Source organism: Odontesthes bonariensis, chromosome 24 (genome assembly GCF_027942865.1).
Source record: "Odontesthes bonariensis isolate fOdoBon6 chromosome 24, fOdoBon6.hap1, whole genome shotgun sequence".
NCBI classification, from domain to species: domain Eukaryota; kingdom Metazoa; phylum Chordata; class Actinopteri; order Atheriniformes; family Atherinopsidae; genus Odontesthes; species Odontesthes bonariensis.
Window position 1 is genome coordinate 23,332,048 of NC_134529.1, and position 20,478 is coordinate 23,352,525.

The 20,478-nt window shown below is 40.6% G+C and overlaps 1 protein-coding gene across 1 annotated transcript; it reads right to left on the reverse strand.

Moving 5' to 3' along the window:
* Positions 1-7,742: 7,742 nt before the first annotated feature.
* Positions 7,743-19,780, reverse strand: ankef1a (ankyrin repeat and EF-hand domain containing 1a). Its single transcript, XM_075459262.1, has 10 exons — positions 19,591-19,780; positions 18,798-18,959; positions 15,653-15,852; positions 15,401-15,550; positions 14,985-15,108; positions 13,856-14,678; positions 12,172-12,398; positions 11,882-12,027; positions 8,268-8,423; positions 7,743-8,027 (listed from the first exon to the last, which is right to left on the reverse strand). Exons 1-10 carry the CDS (start codon positions 19,778-19,780, stop codon positions 7,872-7,874), a joined length of 2,334 nt encoding a protein of 777 aa, XP_075315377.1. The 3' UTR covers positions 7,743-7,871.
* Positions 19,781-20,478: the final 698 nt, after the last annotated feature.

Below are 20,478 nucleotides of genomic sequence, written 5' to 3' on the forward strand. Positions count from 1 at the left end.
CTTCTGCTCCATCCTTCTCCTCCTCTCCCCTTCTCTTTAACTCCCCTTTCATCCTCGTCCCACCCCTGTGTATCATCAATGCGTCAGGCGATTCCCGGAGTGTGTGTGTGTGTGTGAGCTGGGTCATCAAAGTCAGCTTGGGCAATCACATCTTCCTATTACTGATACAACGTTTACATACAGTTGTCTTCCCAGATCAAGTACAAGGCTGCCTTTGTGTTCATTTACATCTTGTGTGTGTGTGTGTGTGTGTGTGTGTGAGAGAGAGAGAGACAGAGAGTGAGAGAATGGGGCTGATTAAACCGCGATGTGCATGCAAACGTTTCACTCGATCGAAAACACTCCTAGTGTCTCACACCTGCCTGTTGCTATGGAAACTGGGTATCCTCGATACGTCACCTGTGTCCATGTTTGGTCTGGTTTCCTGCTCCTCTCTATGAGCTTCCCGCTCCCCAACTCTTTTTTCTTTTTTTACTGTCCATATCTCTCTTCCTCTCTCTGTTATCCAAACCACGCTCACGAAAAAGAAACACGTGCACACATCAGAAGTGCTAAACACAAACCACAGCCCTCAAGTCTTCTGTAAACCAAACAAATTCAGAGCTTTTACATTGGCCCGACTCATGCTTTACACACAGAACCCGTCTAGGAAGCCATTGTGCTCAGTAAACATTGTTACCGAGATGTAATATCCATTCTCTATCTGTTAGCCACTGTGTTTATCCATCATAAACATTCTTCTAGAAATGTGGGAATAATTTATGTGTAGTTAACAACAAAGGTTTGACAACTGCAATGAAAAGGCAATAGGGCTTGTCAAAGAGAAGGTAGCCCTGCCCCTAAGCCTTCCCAGCTTTATCTCTGCTGTGTTCGAAAAAGAACCATAACCATGCTTAACTGCTGTTGACATTTCCATATTCTTAGACAGATTGTGTCTGATTATTCTATGTATTATGTGCAGAATTTTATGTACATTAATTAAATCTTGCCTTGATTTTCTAATCAGCTTTTTTTCCCCTACTTACTGAAACAATGTCAGACAGACACTCTTTCAATGTGGACTGTCATATCTGTCTAATACCCCATGTGCTAAAGCATGCTTTATCAACATCAATGCCCATGCACCAGATTAGATTATTATTATTATTATTATTATTATTATTATTATTATTATTATTAGATTAGTGCACTCCAAATGATGAATACACAACACCCGCCCAAAAATTTGCCTTGGAAACAAACTCTTACAAAACTTTTGTGCAATTGTGCTAAGTTACTATTTGGCAGACGCTGACGCAGCTAATTAGGAAATGTGTAGGTTTTGGCCAGCCGTGGGATATCTGTGCTCTGTAAAACTCTTCACCCAAGGTTGCAAGATTAGTTTACAGTAAGGCGCCAGGTATCAGAAAGCACGGTCCCGCCTGGAGGAATAGGAGGATAAAGACAGAAAGAGAAAGAGTCAGGCAAAGAGAGACAGATGAGACTCCAGTTAGACTGACAACAGGGAAGACAACGAAGGAGACAGAGATGGGGTCTATCAATGTGATCCAAGTGAGGCAGGACGAAAAGCCTCCACTGCGGTGAAACAGCCCTGGATAAGGCTGACCCTCCTCCCATTTCTCTTCTCCACTCTTCTCATCGATTGAATGGTGCAGCTACAGCAGCAGCATAACAAAACTCATGCAAAAAAATCCCCCCAGCTTTGGGCTCTGCAGTGGCATCCCAGCTTTGGGAAAACACCCATCTCAATCTGCTGCTGTTTCGTAATATTTTCTACAAACTCTTCCAACAACTTCCAGCTTTAACACCTCCTGTATTTGGAAAAACAGCATCTCCTGCGCCTTCCCTGTGTTCTGACAGTCCCAGAGGCAGCAATGACAGTCCAGCAGGTTGAAAGGCACACTTGCTCAGCACACAAAAAAAGTGAAAACATATATAGGAATTCACCTCACCTTCTACTGTCAGATTTGGGAAACAAAACACCCCTCATTCTTAACACCCTGGCACATGTTGTTTTTCAGTCACCTCGCTCTCCCCCTTCCTCTTTGCTGCTCACTTGAACTCTCCTTGCTGCTGCGGAGCAAGCCTTCGCCTTCTTAGTTTCTTCTCCCCCCTGCAGCACGTCTTTCTTGTACATGATCAATTCAGAGACATATTAATATTTAGAGATGTTACAGTTTAGCTAATTGTTGCTTGGCATCCGGTGCTCTTCCGGCCAAAGCAAACTGCAGTTTTACGGATGCATCCATCCTATGCAGTGTGAGAATATAGTGACAACAATACGTGTGATGTGTAAAGCTTAAAGGAAATAATGCTAATGAGAAACATAATCATGAATGATGAAAACTCTTCAGAAATAAAGACTCCATGTTGTACCTCATGATATTTTTTTAAGACAAATTCATCACAGAAGAGTTTTTAGTAAATAGTAAATTCCTAATTTCATGCCATCAAGATATGATACTGCCACTTCAGCTTTAAATCCTTGATGCTGGAGTGGCAACTGGATTTCAATTAGTATTCTTGTCATTTTCTCCTTTTACATAATGTTCATCTGTATTATTCATAGACTCATCAGAAGGCCCTGCTGACAATTCCTTATACAACATTCATATTTTATGATTGTTTCCTGGTTTAGGTTTGATTAAAATGTCCCTCTTGAGCAGGAATCCAAATGCTGCTGAGCAATTGGCCTCTGAGGAAGCCTTAATCAAAGGGAAGTGTGTGTGTGTGTGTGTGTTTAAATGTGTCTGTGGGTTTGAGAGTAAGACCTTTTAGACTGAATCTATCTCGCATCTTCCTTTTTTGTTCCCAAAAGACGTCATGAGACAATCTGGGGAGGATACAGATAATAAAGCAATATGAAAAAAAACTAAGCGTTAAAACAGAACCGCTTTCAAAACCTTTCTACAACAGCAGGAACATTGCAACCTGTAACACCTTGAAGATAAGTAAAGACTTATAAGACTTAAAAGATAATTGAGCTGTGAAGTTACAGAGCAATCCTATACAACTTAGCTATAAGTTAAAATCTCTGATATGTGTATCACAAACATTACTTTTACTATATTATACTGAATCATTACTTAGTGCTGTGTTAAACAGCAAACAGAAAATCGAGTAACAGTTTTTGGCGAATAAGGAGAGTGCAAAAAGGAAGAAATGACACATTCTTTCCATAGTGAAATACGAATTATTCTTTTCTTCAGCACAATAAAACATTATGAGAACAACATCTTGACCTCCCACTTGTAGTATTAGCTGGGCTTTGCTACAGTATAGCACAAACAATTTTTTTTTTATAAAAATATCTACTGTGATGGAAATGGTACAATACCAAGTTTCTAGATAACAGGACCTAATGAAAACTAGGTAAATTCAACCTCAGATGACCAACATAACAAAATGCATTGCATCATCATACATTTCACAAAAATTATGGAGAAGAAATGTGTGAAAAACTTAGTATCCATCAGTCATCAGTCTCTCACATCATTGTGTAGGAGCTTTGACCCTCTCTTTTTTACAACACTGCTTCACATTTGACTTTAGAAAACGTTAGTATACAGAGGAGTTCATGGTGGGCTAAGTTACCGTAAGGTGCCCATGTGCTGTGTCTGTAAAACAAGCCCAAATCACCATCGTGTTTAAAGTGTTTGTGCTGATGATCTGTCTAAAGGACATTGTTCTAGAAATCTAGCGGTTTGTTGATGTTCATGCCATGTTCTTTTTAGAGACAAGAGGCTTTCTCCACATTGTTCGGAAATGGCCTTGTAACCGTTCCCAGACAGAAACAGCTTCCTCACTAGGATCATTGCTGACGTCTGACCTTGCTTTCTTGGCATTGTGTTAACACGCACCAACATTCAAGACAAACAAACTGCCAAAACGTCTACTTTTATATAGGTGCTCACAACTGCCAAAAATCTGATTATTAAGTGCGTTTGATTAGCAGCACCTGCCTGCTATTTACCCTCTTATTTCCTATAGAAGCAGTAAGAATGGCCTTAGTTTTACATACACTGCATCTGCATTTTGGCTTAGTTTTTGTTAAATAAATATTGGTACTGTGTAATATATCACGTGCTGTTGTTGTTGTTTATCTGAGGTTGTTTTAACCTCATTTAAGACCTGTACGGACCAGATTATTTATTTTTATATATAAAAACCTTAGAAATGAAAGAGACCATACTTTCTTCTTTCTATGAGAGTATGATTAACCATAGAGGATATCTATTACTCAGATTTAGATATCGATTTTAAAAAAAGCCTAGAATTCACATTATCTGCTCTAAGTAAAAAACTATTCCATGGCCTCCCCTGCTAAACAGAATTACAAAAATACAACAATACAAGAATATTTTCTGCTATTTTTTACATTTTAAAAATGGATGAAGGGATGTGAAGAAGAGCCAGTGAAGGTCAATGTGCCCCTACTGTGTCATAAATTACATCAGTGGGAGTGCATTCAAATCAGATTATGGATTACACTGATCCTGCTTTTTACATGAATACTCAACCTTTTGAGTTTTGATTGAAATTATTTTAGAAAACATCCCTTTCGTCACTCTAGAGTCAAATATAGTTAAAATAACATGTCTAAAACGGAGATAACTTACTCTTAACACCTCTTTAGATCCTCTTTTTTCATAAACAGGAGGCATACTCTCTAAAATGACGCAGCTGTAATCTATCCTGTGAGGTATTCATCATATTGGTTTTTGGTGTCATACTTGGGCTGCTTATGTGAGCTAAGATCCAGTCCTCTGTTTACCAACCCAGCAATATTGGTCTCACGCTGAAATTCGAATCAATATCTTCATAATAAAAGTTCCAGGCTTGCAGCAAATTCGAATCTAGAGCTCAGAAAGCCGAAGACATCCATGACACTGCTGAGGCTGCGCTAATGAATGATGAATCACTGCAACACACACACACACAGACACACACACAGACACACACACAGACACACACACACACACACACACACACACACACACACACACACATGTAGAAGCATGTAACCCATTCAGTTAACCTGCAGAAGTCCTAAACTGATAAACAGTAAAAAAAATTCTTGCACACATATGCTCCTACTGTGTCACATACAGTACAGTACAGTACAGTGAGTCAGACTAGTGTGAAATTCGACTACCTCATCAATAATAGATAATTTCTCCGACACTGCTAGTGTTTACACTTATCTCCTTTTTGCACCGAATCCATCTCATCATGGCTGGTTTCTGTGCCACAACACTGAGGATTTAGTTAATAGTACTGCAGTCTAAAATCCCATTTGTTCAGCATAATGTACCTAATGGCTGCCTGTACATGCTATTCATGAGCTGAGGCTGCAGCCTGACACAGTTAAGAAGGTGCTTCTGTGTATATTTCAGCGTATGACGTCGATAGTGTTTGTGTAAATATGCTTCCTTGGCTTAAGTATGTCATATTTGGGTTATATGCATATGTGAACACATCTGTGTCTGTGAGAGCTTTATGTAAGTAAAGCAATGACAGGATAAATCCAATAATATCATACTATAATGTGGTAAAGAGCAATAATGTAATCTGTATTTATGCATGCGTGTGTATCCCAGTGAGCTGTTTCAGGAAGCAAAGGGTGCTGAGTGCTGAGTAAGCGGTGCAGGGCCGGAGCTGGGAGACTGCAGTGCTGCTGGCAGCATCACACAGTGACTGGAGCTCAGACGGATTCTTAACAGAGGGGAGGGCAAGGGAAGGGAGGGGATAAAAGAGAAGAGGAGAGATGCTCTAAAAAGCTCTTAAACTGTAAAAAACATCCTTGGATATGTTCTATTGGTTTATGTATAGCCATTCACATTTTAGCACAACACACATCCAGCACAACTCGTATAGACCCCTGCACAAATTTCAAATGGCATGCCTCACATAAGCCTGCACTCGCATGCTGAATACATTAACATATGAAAAATGTTTCACATAGAAAAACTAATATATGTTGGAGGGTATTTAATGATACTAGATATGTTTCTGTGTATAATGTATCTCTCTCTGGTTTTAAATGAATGCTATTGCCACAGGAATACACCCAAACAGATACACAAGAGTACACATGCTGCATGACCATATAAGCCTGAGCCCACGCCCTGACAGACACACTGCGTCACAACCAACAATCAGAGCCAGCAGCCTTGTTTACGCTCTCTAACCTGTGTGCCACTGATTGTGCTAGAAAAGCCCTCATCTTATCCCGCCCACTCCTTCACCTCCCCTCTCATTCCTCTGTTGTGCTCCCTCACCATCCTCTGAGTCACCCTCCGGTGCTCTCTTCTCTTCCACCCCCCTCCTTTTCTCACCCACTTCCTCCTTTCGTCTTCCCTTCTCTTGCTGTCAGTTCCCACCGTCCCCCATCGCTAAAGTCTCATAATGATTGACTCTATTGGAATTTCATGGATTTTTGCTCAGCATTCACCATCTTTGTTCGTCTTTCTTTATATTAGCACAAACGTATGTACCTCCTCCTTCCTCTCTCCTTTCAGAGCTGTCTCCTCTCTCCAGTGTCTCACTCTTCACATCCTTGTCATTGATGCTGTTGTGACTATGTATATTTGAACAATTCTGGCCGTATATTGAGAATCTCCAAGCTGCTACCCTCCACCCCTCTCTGCTTGTATATTTGATTATATAACTGTGTCCCCGTGGACCTTGAAGACTGCAATCTAATTTTATCTGGTGATGGTGGTAGTGATGATGGAGTGTGCCTCGATGCGCCATTCAACACAGAAAATGGTCAGCTTTTAAAGATTATTTCTAAAAATCATTCCACTTCAGGTTAATTTATGTCACCAATGCAAAGATAAAACATGGAGTTTTATTCTGGAGCATCTTAAAATGATTAATTCTGTACAGTTTTTAGACTCTTCATTCACAGTCATTTGAGTGATTAGTATGAAAAACAGTAAAAACACATGACTGCCATTTTGATGTTTCTCTGTGTTAGAAACACAAGAGCTCCCTCCAAGTTTTCTTATCTACCAGCCTAATAAACAACCAAACCCTTAAATTGCTAAATTGGCCAAACAGCACCTCCTGCTGGTAAAGATTTAGCACTGCACCTGATCAAAGAGCAGATCCAACTAAAAACAATGTTAAGAACCCACACAACCACAGCAGGCTTCTGAGAACAGTCACACACATACATCACAAAAGCGACTTTTAGTTTTACTTATTTGATGAGTGATCACAGTCCATGTAAAAGTGCTAGTTTTGACTTTGGATGGATAAAGATAGATAGATGATCCCCATTCATTGCCAACAGTTTTAATCCACTCACACCCTGCTGTAACACAAGCAATCTTGTATCTTAATTACCCCACAGATTATCACCTGACCTCAGTGTCAGGTGACTGAAAGCAGAGTAAGTACAGTAGCCATTTCTTTTGTTATTATGTATAAAATCTTTATAGATAGTAAAATGTATTTTACAGTGGATTGATAAGTATCAATTAGTTACTTTTTTTTTTAAAGATAATTTGAGTCACCAAGAGATGCAAACAGTCCCTGCTGAACATTATGGGTATACAGTACTATAAGGTGAGTACCCTTTAATTTTAGTGGTAATTTGGTGGTTAATGAAAACATAATCTGTCAATGCAAACTTGGCATGTAGAATCCATGTACTGGATGTCTGCTTTTCATGCTAAAGACAAGATAAAATGTGTGAATATTTATGTGCAGTAATGCTAATAACAGAATCTGTGATTAAAAAAAATAAGCTAATGCACATTAAATCAAATATCCATAATTCTAACAGCTGATCAGCTCAGGTAACAGAAATAGGGTGGGACTCTGACATATCTGTGTCTCTCTCTGCCTAACTGTCATCCAGTTTAGTCATTGGCTTTTGTCAGCTCCAGAATCTTCCTCTGGATGTTGTGGCTGAAAGGCATCACAAAGTTGTCAAAGTCCACCTCGAGGAATAAGTGCTCCCTGCGTCTCTCTATTTTTGACATCAGCTGGCTGGTGGTGGGCGGTTTCCCCCAAACCTGAGGTGGTGGGGACACAAGTCAGGGTCAGGACTGCGTTTACTTAACCATTCAATTCCATTTTAAACTAGCGTACACGAGCAAGCAGTGGTGTGTCAGAATTTAAAAAGCTTTACAAACAATAAACTAAAGCCTTTTCACAGTAAACAGTATAAACTCTATGATTTGGTTCATATTTACTGGCAAGTTGCTCCAAAAAGTGCAAATGCGAGTGAGACAAGCCGTATTGATTACACCCACCGTTTTTGGCACAAAGGCGATATCCACAGTGTTGGTTTTCCCTGTAGTGATCCTGGTGTTTTGGAGGATGACACTCTTTGAATCCATTTGTGTAGGAGTCTTTCCTGAAGTTGTTGTCAATGTTTCTGTGCGCACTGCACCTTCGGCAGCAGCGCTCTGTGGGGAACACCAACAATTTCAAATCCTCCACTTCAATCTTACCCAAATACTTTGCACAGGAAATAGAAAGCAAAGAGTAGCAAGTGTCAGCCCAAAAAGGTTTACCAGCATCAAGGAGCATTTGTTTTAGGTTTAAAATACATGATATGGACTCAAACATACTCAAAATGAAAGCTAGAAACCTGCACTAGTAGAACTGAATATTAAATTTTTCTTGCCTGAAGACGAAGAGCCTCCGCGTTAACATCCTCATTAACCTGCAGCTGCTGTGACTCTCTTGCTCTGTAGGTGGTGCCGGGCTGCGACACAGCCTTCGGGGCTGTGTATCTGCTGGGATATATCATCTGGGCCTGGCTTCTATCTCCTAACTGCTGTAGCCATTGCCCACTTTAAAACTTTTTAGATATAGTCAAATGCTTGGAGAACTGAAATGTCAGTTCAAGTTTTTTTTTGAGTGTCACACTCTCAATAAGGCCACCTCTCGTTCCTCTTTGGACACAGTCCTACATTTTGGCATGTAAATTTAAGCTTTTCCATGTCTCACTCATTTATTTTATTCAATTTTTTAATTCTTTGGCTCACAGAAGATGGTCACTTTTAATAACAAAAGCAAATGGCTTATCATTAGAATTTTGAACGCCTGAACATTTATCATGCAAATTAATTTAGCAGTAAAGACTTAAGTAATGACTAGGGTGAAATTAATTACTCGACTGAAAATTAAGACGGCTGAAAATGGCTCCATCAAAGCAAGATAGACTTTCACCTTAATGTGGTGTGATTTTATGAATTTATGACTGCTGGGTAAAAAAAAAATAAAAAATGAAATTTTACATCTCTGCCATATACAGAAGCATATTTCTTTTTACAGCTATTTAAAACATGTTTGTGATTGTATGCTTAGTAAGCTGACCTCCGGAAATATTTTTCCTCTTGAAAAGAAAAAGTCATAGAATATGGAGGTTTATCGGGTTTATCAGATTTTTATGCTTCTTACAGCAATGAGTGGATTCCACCTGTTCTGTTGAGGATAACAGTCACATATTACAGGCAACAGGTAAGTTTGACCGGAGCAAAAACCACAGTGGACTTTTTTCTGGATGGGCATAATGCTCAGTGGTCAATCAGCTCTTAAAATACCTGTATGCACTTTGTTTTCTATGATAAACTTTTTCTTGCACTCTCAAACAACTGCTTGCATCTACACTTATGGACCTGTCACACTGTTGCGTATGGCACTAGCGTATGCCAGCGTATGAAAATTATCACTCATACGCTGGTATACGCTGACATACGCTAGGGGAACGTTAGGCATAGGTTGTATACGTTTCAAGCACGCTGGCATACGTTGGCATACGCTGAGGCAGAAATACATTTTTGAACATGCTCAAAACTTTTGTGCGTATGCGAGTGTATGGTAGCTAAGCATACGCTAGGCATACGCTGAATACGCTAGAGGTACGCTAGAGGTACGATATAGGTACGTTACTGATAGGTCGAGAACGCTGGACATAAGTTGCCATACGTTGGCATGAAGGTGTATGGAAAGGTGACATATCTGAGGCAACCGACGATTCACGGGAGCGGTCAGGAGGAGGAGTTGGGGATCTTGATCGCTCAGAAGCATGTAACTCATCAGCCGCAGGTGCATTTCAGCAGGTTTGGGTGAGAATGATTCTTGTGTTTTTTTGCCTTTTCCTCGACCTCGGCCAAACGACGATTGCTTCTTGGGAGGCATGATCGAGATGAATGTCTCGAGAGATGTTGATAGCGCGTCGTCTACTGCAACAAAGGAGCAATGTGGAAAGGCTACTGATATAGGCGCGTTGAAACGTACGCTGGGCATGCGCAGTTCATATGCTACTCATACGCTAGTCATACGCAGAGTACGCTGGTTATACGTTGTTCATACGCTGACATACGCTGGCCATACGCTGTCAATACGCTGTCAATACGCTGACCATAAGCTGCTCATACGCAACTCATAGGTTCAATACGGTAAGTATACGCACAATTCTTTATTTTCAAGGACTTTTCGTGCGTATGAAAATTCTATTATTAATTTTTAATAATAGTAATAATGCCCTTTGTCACCGATTCTGTTCATAATTTTTATGGACAGAATTTCTAGGCGCAGCCAGGGCGTTGAGGGGGTCCGGTTTGGCGACCTCAGAATCGGGTCTCTACTTTTTGCGGACGATTTGGTTCTGTTGGCGTCGTCAGGCCGTGACCTTCAGCTCTCACTGGAGCGGTTCGCAGCCGAGTGTGAAGCGGCTGGGATGACCATCAGCACCTCAAAATCTGAGACCATGGTCTTCGGGGTCTTGTTCACGAGTGAGGGACGAATGGAACAGGAGATTGACAGACGGATTGGTGCGGCGTCTGCAGTGATGCGGGCTCTGCACCGGCCCGTCGTGGTGAAGAAGGAGCTGAGCCAGAAGGCGAAGCTCTCGATTTACCGGCCAATCTATGTTCCTACCCTCACCTATGGTCACGAGCTGTGGGTAGTGACCGAAAGAACGAGATCGCGAATACAAGCGGCCGAAATGAGTTTCCTCCGCAGGGTGTCTGGGCTCTCCCTTAGAGATAGGGTGAGATAGCTCGGTCATCCGAGAGGGGCTCGGAGTAGAACCGCTGCTCCTCCGCATCGAGAGGAGTCAGATGAGGTGGCTCGGGGATCTGGTGAGAATGCCTCCTGGACGCCTCCCCGGTGAGGTGTTCCGGGCCCGTCCCACTGGGAGGAGGCCCCGGGGAAGACCCAGGACACGTTGGAGAGACTATGTCTCTCGGCTGGCCTGGGAACGCCTCGGGGTCCCCCCAGAAGAGCTGGAGGAAGTGGCCGGGGACAGGGACGTCTGGGTCTCTTTGCTCAAGCTGCTGCCCCTGCGACCCGATCCCCGGACCAGCGGAAGATAATGGATGGATAGATGGATGGATGGATGGATGGATGGATGGATGGATGGATGGATGGATGGATGGATGGAATTTTCATACGCAACTCATACGCTTCTCTCATACGCAACAGTGTGACAGGGCCATTACTTCTAAAAAATTCCTGATGTAAAGCCACAAAAACACGTACGCTAAAAAGGGATTAGCCAGATGAAAACGTGTGTGTGTGTGTGTGTTGTTCAGTGCAGTTCAGTTTTACTTTAATATTGTTTATAGGTCACAATCTGTTAACCTGTCCCACTACAACACCAGGCTGGCAATGTATCTCCTCACATTTAGGAAACTGATGAACAAAAGCTAAACTGAAAAAGTAAACCTATGTGCTTGCAGGTATGAAGGGTTTTTTCTAATGGGTATTTAAACAGTGTGAAATGAACATAGAACATAGTGAAATGTCCATTCCAGACATAGTAAACACTAAGTAAACAAGAAAGAACTGAAGACAAGAATTTTTTATAGTTTTTGTGGAGAGCTTGTAGAAGACTTTAATAAAGTTACTTGACCTTCTTTTTTGCAGGTGGCTTTTGGGCTTTACCCCCCTTTCCTTTCGACGTGTCCTTTGATTTAGGCATGGACTCCATCTTGTCTTGGACCAATTTGATAATTTTGGAGTCTGCAAAAGCTTGTGCAATATCGAGGCAATTTTGTCCTGAAGAAAAAAAAAATACAGTCAACCAAATAATATGGTATATTTGGCTACATGAACAGCTCAAGTTTAATGCTCATCATAAATTATCGATATGCATTTAAACAATGAATAATAAATTTACTTTGGAGTATTTTAAAGTCAGACCTTTCTTGTTCTCTGCATTCACACTGGCACCCGCCTTGATGAGGAAGTCCACACACGAGGGTATAGAGCTTTCGATGGCCCTCATGAGAGGCGTGCCTCCACCGATGGCCTCTGCATCTACAGAGGCCCCAGCCTTCATTAGAAGTTCAACAATCTCCCTTTGTCCCGCATGAGCTGCGTGGTGCAGGGGCGTCCAGAAAAACTGGTCGCACACATTAACATCAGCCCTGTCAGGATCAGGAATATGGTTTGTTTAGACACGCCTTAATACAAAATAATATAAGGTCTTATCTTACTAACCCCACAGCTGAGTCTGAAAGTATCATTTCAAAATCTAAGGCCTGTATTTTGTGATCGTGGTCTGCTTTTTTTTGTAGGTTTTAACGTCACTTTCATCTGACCAAAACTATCAAAAACGACAACTGTAAATGGTATCTGCTTATACCATGAAATGAAAATAGAACCTCTGCAATACAACCGCTATTCCGACAAGTTGGGAGGTTGTAAGTTAAATATGGAACACAGAAAATATATCAAGTTTTAAAAATGTGACGTAGTACTTGCTGACAAATATTAGAGTATCTTGAAACTGATAGCAGCATGTCTCAAACATAGATGGGACAGGGCCATGTTTACCACTGTGTAGCATCCTCTTTTGTTTTAACAACAGTCAGTAATTTTGCCTTTTGCGAATTAAAACAATTAGCTGCAACATCTTTCTGGTTCGCGTCCCGGCAGAGACCTTTCTGAGTGAAGTTCATTCTCATGCATGGGAACCCTAAAAACCATGGTGGTTTTTAGGTTAATAGTTGACTCTAAATTGACCATAGGGGTGCATGCGAATGTGCTTGATTGTTTGTCTCATATGCCTCTGTGTTGGCCCTTAGTTAGTCTGGTGACTGTCCAGGGTGTGCCCTACCTCTTGCCCAATGGTGGGTAATATATCTCCCATCCTTAATTGGATTAAGCAGGTAATGAGAATAAATGGATGGATCTTCCAGCTGTTTCTTTCTACTACCCCTTATTTTTCCAGCCTGTTGTTGCCCCCATCTCAATGTGTTGCTGATATTTTGAGCAGATATTTTTCATTATATAGTGAAATGTCTCCTTCAGCATTTGATGTTTTGGTACATTGTGTGTAAAATTTTAGTCACTATGCATCATAATCTGGATGTTTCTTTTAGCTTGGCAGTTGTGTTTTTGTTGACATGTTATGTTCCAAAGAAGAAACTTCATTTCAAATTTGCACTAAATGTTTACAGGCAAGAACTTTATTTGTCCTTAAGGAAATTATTGTGCCACATTTACACTGCAGTGAAAACATAATCAAATTAAACCCAGTTTTTTTAAAATAATTTAGAGTTTGTTTCGTTGAATGCATTTATATTCAGTTATTATTTCTTTGTAGTTTTTTTTTTCAGCTCCTATGATGGGTTCACAATTCTGTGGGATTCAAATTGCTTGCCAGTGACTGCACAAGGGGTTCAAAGGAAACGATACAGCATGGAATCCAGAGTTATCATTGGTCAACTGATCTTATCTATTTAATTTATTATTTTCACAGTATCCCCATTTTTGTCCTTAAGAAGTTTATGTGACTAATGTATTTGCAGAGTAGCCAGAGGAAGCACAAATCAGCCTGTACCAAATTCTAAACTTTGAAAGACAACATGAGTTTTCTCACCCATGAGTGAGAAGGTACTGAGCCACCTCGTAGTTGCCACTGGAGCAGGCCACCATCAGTGGTGTCTTGTAAAACTGATCCTTAACATCCACCGGTACCCCCTGACTGAAAGCGAGGTCCAAGGTTTCCAAATTTCCACTTTTCACACAGTAGTTGATGTTGATGTATATCTTGTCTGGCTTCTCTATGTACCATCCTGAATCATTAATTATGGGATGTTCTGGTGGGTGATCGCGGTCAAATCTTTGGATGTCTGAGCAGTTGTAGAATGTCTCAATCATGAAGCAGGGGGGGCCTCCGTCCGGTCGGCGGGGCATGAGCTCTGGTGGGAGGGTGCAAATTGGCAGGGGGAGAACAAATTTACCCTTCTTCTTACCTCCTTTTCCTCCCTTTTCCCCCTTTTTCTTTTTAGGCATATAGGAGGAGAGGAGAAAGGCTTTCTTGATATATTTGACACCTTTGATGAAGTCAATAACGTTGACACATCCCTCTCTTTTCTTGTCGTGGGCTGAGATGACTGTGTGGAGCTGATCTAGGTCAACTGGAGCTTGTAGCTCCTCTAACACAGAAATAAACGTCTCTGTGTCCACCGTTTCTGATTGGTCCCCACAGGCTTGCTGTAATTCAGCCTCGTACTCATAAGACCAGTCGTGGAGGGTCAGGGCCCAGACATCTGACAGAAGGTTGACACCACTGGAATTTTTGCCTTTCCCTTGTTGCCTCTCTGCTTTCCTCAGCTCCTTGGCTGCTGCTTTGTGACCAGAGTCTTTGGCAATCTGACGTGGCAGTAAACCTTCCTGGTTCTTCAGTTTAGGGTTACAACCTGAACACAGAGCAGAGTTTTACAAAAATATAAATACAGGGTAGAATTACCTAATTTAATTTGAGACTGTCTACAGCTGCATATCTCTCAGTTTGATTCAATTTCCTGGTCCCTGGCTCCACATATATCAAAGCTAATATATAAGGATGTAATATCCAAATACAAAACAGCCATTCACTATCCTGTAACAGTAATCCTTCAGGCATTTGGAGAGGTATTCGCAGAGCTGCTTTTTCCTGATTAAACAAAAAAGCTTTAATTCAATGGAATGATATCAAGATTTCTTGTGCATTTCTCTTACAGTACCTCGCTGTGCTAGGAACTTGCAACAGTTAGCATTTCCTGTGACAGCAGCATAGTGTAAAGGTGTGCAGCTGTCTTGGTTGATCACACCCATGTCTGCCGAGTATGCAGACAGCACCTGGATCACCTGTGAGATACAGAACACCAGAGAGTTACGGATTCCAAAATGTAAAGTGCTGTCTACACACCGCTAAATTATAACATAATTCAGTTCTTGCATAACAGATTCAAATAGTTCAAAACTGCTCGGCTTGGCAGAGAGATGCTCTGATCATTATAGATGCCAAGGAGCTCTCATCAACTTAGAATTATGGTAACATCCATTGCACTTTCACAACTTTATGTTTAAACAGAACTTTGCGTCATCTGTGGGTGATTTCCTGCAGAGATAAAGTTGTCTGCCTGAGCGTTATCTGCACCTCAAAGAAGCCCCACATTGCTGCATAGTGTACTGCTGTGAAGCCCTTTCCGTCCAGGCTGTTAGGATTTCCCCCTCTCCTGAGAATGGCTCTAACGAGCTGCAGGGAACCTGCCTTCACTGCTTCCATTAACGCCGTGACGCCAGTTTCCTGGAGAGGACACAAGAGGAAAGAAGTGGAGAGGAGATGCCATGTGCTTAGTGAAATTCGATTCCTATAATTCATAAGCCGTTATTGTCTATGGGTTTCTACCTGATTTCTAGCATTGGGATCTGCACCCGCATCTAGCATTATGAGAGACAAAGGGGTGCACACATGGGCTTTTTCACACATCAGCTGGAAGACATGAATCCCCTCTGCTGACACGTTGTTGACGTCTGCGTGGCTCTTCAGCGCTACCTGCAAGCAGTGGGTGTGGCGCTTGCTGGGATATATGCAGTAGAACAGCACACCTGAGTTATAGATAAGGCAAGGACACGGGTACACAAGTTTAGCAAAAGTATAAATAAAATGGAAAACAAAGAATTCATTTCATACATACTATTTAAAAAATAAACAAATAAATCTTACAAAATATATAAATATATTATAATAATAAAAGCACCCTGTTTCTCATGGTGAATGTTGTTGGACACAGCTTGTTCCCTGATTGTCACAGCTACCAATACCCTAATAATGCAACAACTGCCCCAAGAAATAAAAAGAAATTAGATATTAAAGAAAAAAAAAAAGGGATTTTTTTTTTTAAAAAGATCAGTTATTTTGATCGGAGTAGGGCAGCTAATTAACAGATAAAAAACGGGGGTGGTATATTGAGCTTTTCAGAGATAACTCCAGGCCTAAAATAATTGAGCTCTGGGGCACAAGTCTTTGACAGGCCATTTTATCATTTATTTATATAAAAGCTAAACTGATGTATGTTGAAAATATGTATAACTACAACACACCTGCCAATATTTTATTTCACAAGATTGCAACTTCATTTTGAATCGTCATTTAAGAATTCCAAAGCAAGCAACTTAAATCCCCCTCTTTTTAAGATATGTGTCCGTTTACAATTCCTAATTACGCTTATTAGTCTGAAGGATGTTGTTGATACAGTAATTTCAATTTTGCTTAGACAAGTCAAAATTGAATTACATAAAATCTGCAGTTAATATAGGTAATTTCATTAAAAGCAATAAGTGAGAGCAGTGACTTGCCCGTGAGAAATAAAGAGAAGCTTTTTCCATTTCATGGCATTTTCTAATTATCTTATCGATTAACTGAGAAAAGCCAAGGGGCTGAAGCATACTTGTATCTGCTGCTGTACAAATAATGAAGGCGTTACAGACTTAATTGTGAATGCCGACATTTAATTTACAATCTTATCCACAGCAGCCAGCAACTGACATTACCTCTGCCAGGCACAACAAATGCTTTGCTGTGCCAATTCACATTCAGAGGATCAGATGCTGTGCTTCACTTTACTCATTCAGATTATAAAAACCAAATCATACCCATGCTCTTCTAACCTTTAGACCATCACTGAGGGTTGTAGTGGTCAACTAGGTGATGCCAATGCTGATTATTGAGCATCAATAAGCTCTAAATAAAAGATCAAAGAAAATCAAATAAGTAAATGCTGTATAACTCAAAGCTAACTCAAATATCTTAAAAAAAACAAAAACAAATGAAAAACAAAATTTTGTGCACACTTAACACACTTGATTTGTAACATTCATTATCCTGTAACAGCAACCTTTGAGGCATTTAGAAAGGTATACAGAGCTGCCTTTTCCTAAACAGAAACGCTTCAATTCACTGGATTGATATCAAGATTTCTTGTGCTGTATCCAGGCCATACAGGCCATGTGAAATAATCTGCAGCTGATGGCCTGAAATGATGCTAATAATAATAGTGTGACTACTGAAACGCAAAGTCCTGGAGGAAAGATCTGAATGTGCATACTGAGGCTGAGCTGAACAAGTCCCTGGGGAGAGCACAGTGATATCAGGTTTCACAAGAAAGGATCCCCATTGGGACTTGATCTGTAATTAGATGTATCCGTGGGGCCTGACACACAAACACACCCACATGCACATACATACGTATTGTATAACATACAATGAGTAAATCATACAAAAACATGTAAACTGCAACAGTATATTCACGTGCCAATCAACACAAATAATGTTCTGCCTTCCTTCTCTAACCGTCTTTTACGGTATTTGCTGACCTGAACAGACTGCAACTGGGGAAATTATTACAACAAGAGGGAACTTTAGCCTTTCTTATTGGGATACCGCCTCCTCATCAATACGTTAACAGAAGCGACATGCATTTTCATGAGATGTAAGACAACACAAGGCATTCAGCTAATCTAACTTGAGAAGGGAAACACTTCAAGCTCAAATGAGGATCCATTGCTCAAACCAAAGCTCTCCCATTACCTCATTAAAGTCATGTAAAATTACTGTAAATGTGAATTGTAAGTACATTCTTGTAAAGCATGTTAGGGTCTTACTTGTGGATGATGCAGATGACCTTTAGTTTTCTGTGCTGATCTTAAAGGTTTTTGCGGTATTAGATTATGGTAGATACAGAGAATTACAGAAAAAAGGACCAAGAACAATTTATTCAGCTAAGAATAAAATCAAAGTAATTCATAGTGATAAATCATTAGACTTGAGAAGATGATGAAGCAGAAGATATAAAATGATCAACAGAGCGACAGAGATTAAATAGGCAGTAGCAACTAGGAGTAAGGTGGATACTATGGAAGAAAAACCTGAAAGGGATCCAAGACAACTTTCTGACCCTTGTGATGAAGAACAGAAAAGAAGAGAGAAAAAGAAAACTCAAAGCATAGTAGTTGCCTGTGGTATGAAATGCGCTATATAAATAAAGATCGATTGATTGATAGTGTGTGTGAGTGTGTGTGCTTATAAGAGTTGCTCCTTAAATTTCCTTTCCACCGACCTCTAAGCTGCCTTCCACTCACTCATTGCTTTTGTGATGTATTATCATACGTACAAACACATAGTATACTGATATCAACACAACAAGGAATCCCTGTCCCAGAAGAACAAAATAAATGTTCTATGCTGCAAACCTTAAGCTAATTTTTGTTCAAGGAAAGAAGTAGCGATGAGAGCAGCGATAGCTTAAAATGTATTCACTTATTCATGAGTGTAAGAGATCTGAACTCAGCTGTATGCTTTTGCTTTTATAGCATCCATCTCTTTTATCACAGCTCCACCATCTGCTCCACCATCTGCTATTTATTCTATTGTTGAGAGTTAACCACTAATCTTTTTCTAAATACAAGTGCATTCTTCACACAGCTTCTCTGTTAAAGCCATTTGACATTTGGACATGTTACAGATGTGCCAAGTGATTTTTTTGACAGTGTACCTTTGCCCTCAGCATCCATGAGCCTCAGGTTAGCTTGGTTCTCTGCCAACAGAGCTACAATAGTTTCATTGCCCAACTCAGCAGCTAACATAATTGGAGTACGGCCCCTCTTGTCTTGGATATCAGGCTGGGCTCCTTGTGAAAGAAGAAAGCTGACGAGGTCTGTGAAGAGACAACAAATATAAAGACACTCAGAAGACTGACATGACTCTGTAAGATTACTTTTAGGGTTGCAGTAAAACTTTATGAACTGCTTGATTTCTCTTGGGTGACAAACACTGAATACTGAAAGTCATCACACAAATAATTAAGTGGGTTGAAAATTATTGATAAAAGTGGGGTGCAATTCTTTATAACTAACTTTATGCCCAACCTGCTTTTATGCACATTCATCAGTCTCTAACAATATTAGGCATGGGTTTTGTTTAGATATTCTACGTGAAATTCCATCATTTTGCTATTACACAGCCACTTTCAATTTGTTTGTAAGCTGGCATACATATTACTGGCCATTATATCCTTTAGCCAAATAACAAATACTCAAACATAGATTTTTAAGGTTGTAAACACTATCAAATTACCCTAATATATCAATAATTACAACATTCCACTTACATACAAATAGCAATGTTCAGTTGTGATTAGTTTCAGATGTTCGACTCTACCATATGTAACCTAATTCAAGAAACATAAAACTGTTACATAGTTCTTGTCCACAACAGGCTAATTGAGCACCTTGTTCACTTGAATAGACTGCACATTATCTGACAAGAGCAAGAAAGGGGTCCATCACCAAGATCATTTGCTGAAACTGCCATGTGAAGCACCCCCGTGCCATCCTGTGGCTCTGTGAGATTGATGAGGTTTTTCACTCCAAAGTTCACCATCTTCTCTATCTGCGCCCTATCTCCTTCCCGGACGTACTGCAGCAGACGGTAGATCTGCAGGACCTGCAGGCGGCCTTGTGCCACTCTGTCACTCATTCTGTTGTTACTGAGAAGCTGATGGGAAAACAAGAACAAAAGAAAGTTGGAACTTCATGACAACATAGACACAGGTGTGGGGGCTGTGTAGCTTAAAGGGAACCCCGGCTGTGAGGATTAATAGGCATAAATATACCTTATTTTTTACCTTATAGAATGGGTTGTTAAAAAAAGTCATGAAGAATTGTTATTTCTTTAAAAAACGCAATTTATAACATATATTCTCACCTAAGGATGCAGCCATTGTTTTACTAGCGCAATGCATGCTGGGTTGATGACGTAAATTGCTTTGTGCCCTGAGCCAAGCCGCTTTTGCTGTTTACTCACTGGCTTTCAGGAGCAAGAAAACCACAATAATGCCACATTGTGCTGCTTTTGTAATTTTCAATCCAAGGGAAACGAGGTGGGTGATGTAAGCATACAACACTTTCCAAGTGACAAGAACAGAAGAAAGGGGTGGGGAATTGCTTGTGGACGTGTACAACTTCCGAAGAACCCACACTGGTGTTCTCGACACTTCTCTCCGTATTTGATGCATTTAGCCGACATAAACTGATGAAAGAGCTCACATATGCTGCCGGATACTAAAGCCAAATTCCGTGCCTACATTTTTTTACATAAACAGACAAAACGCCCTCGGGAAAAGTGAAGTTTGCTTGAGGAAACGCCATCGGCAGGTGGTTATAAATGTTCTCCTG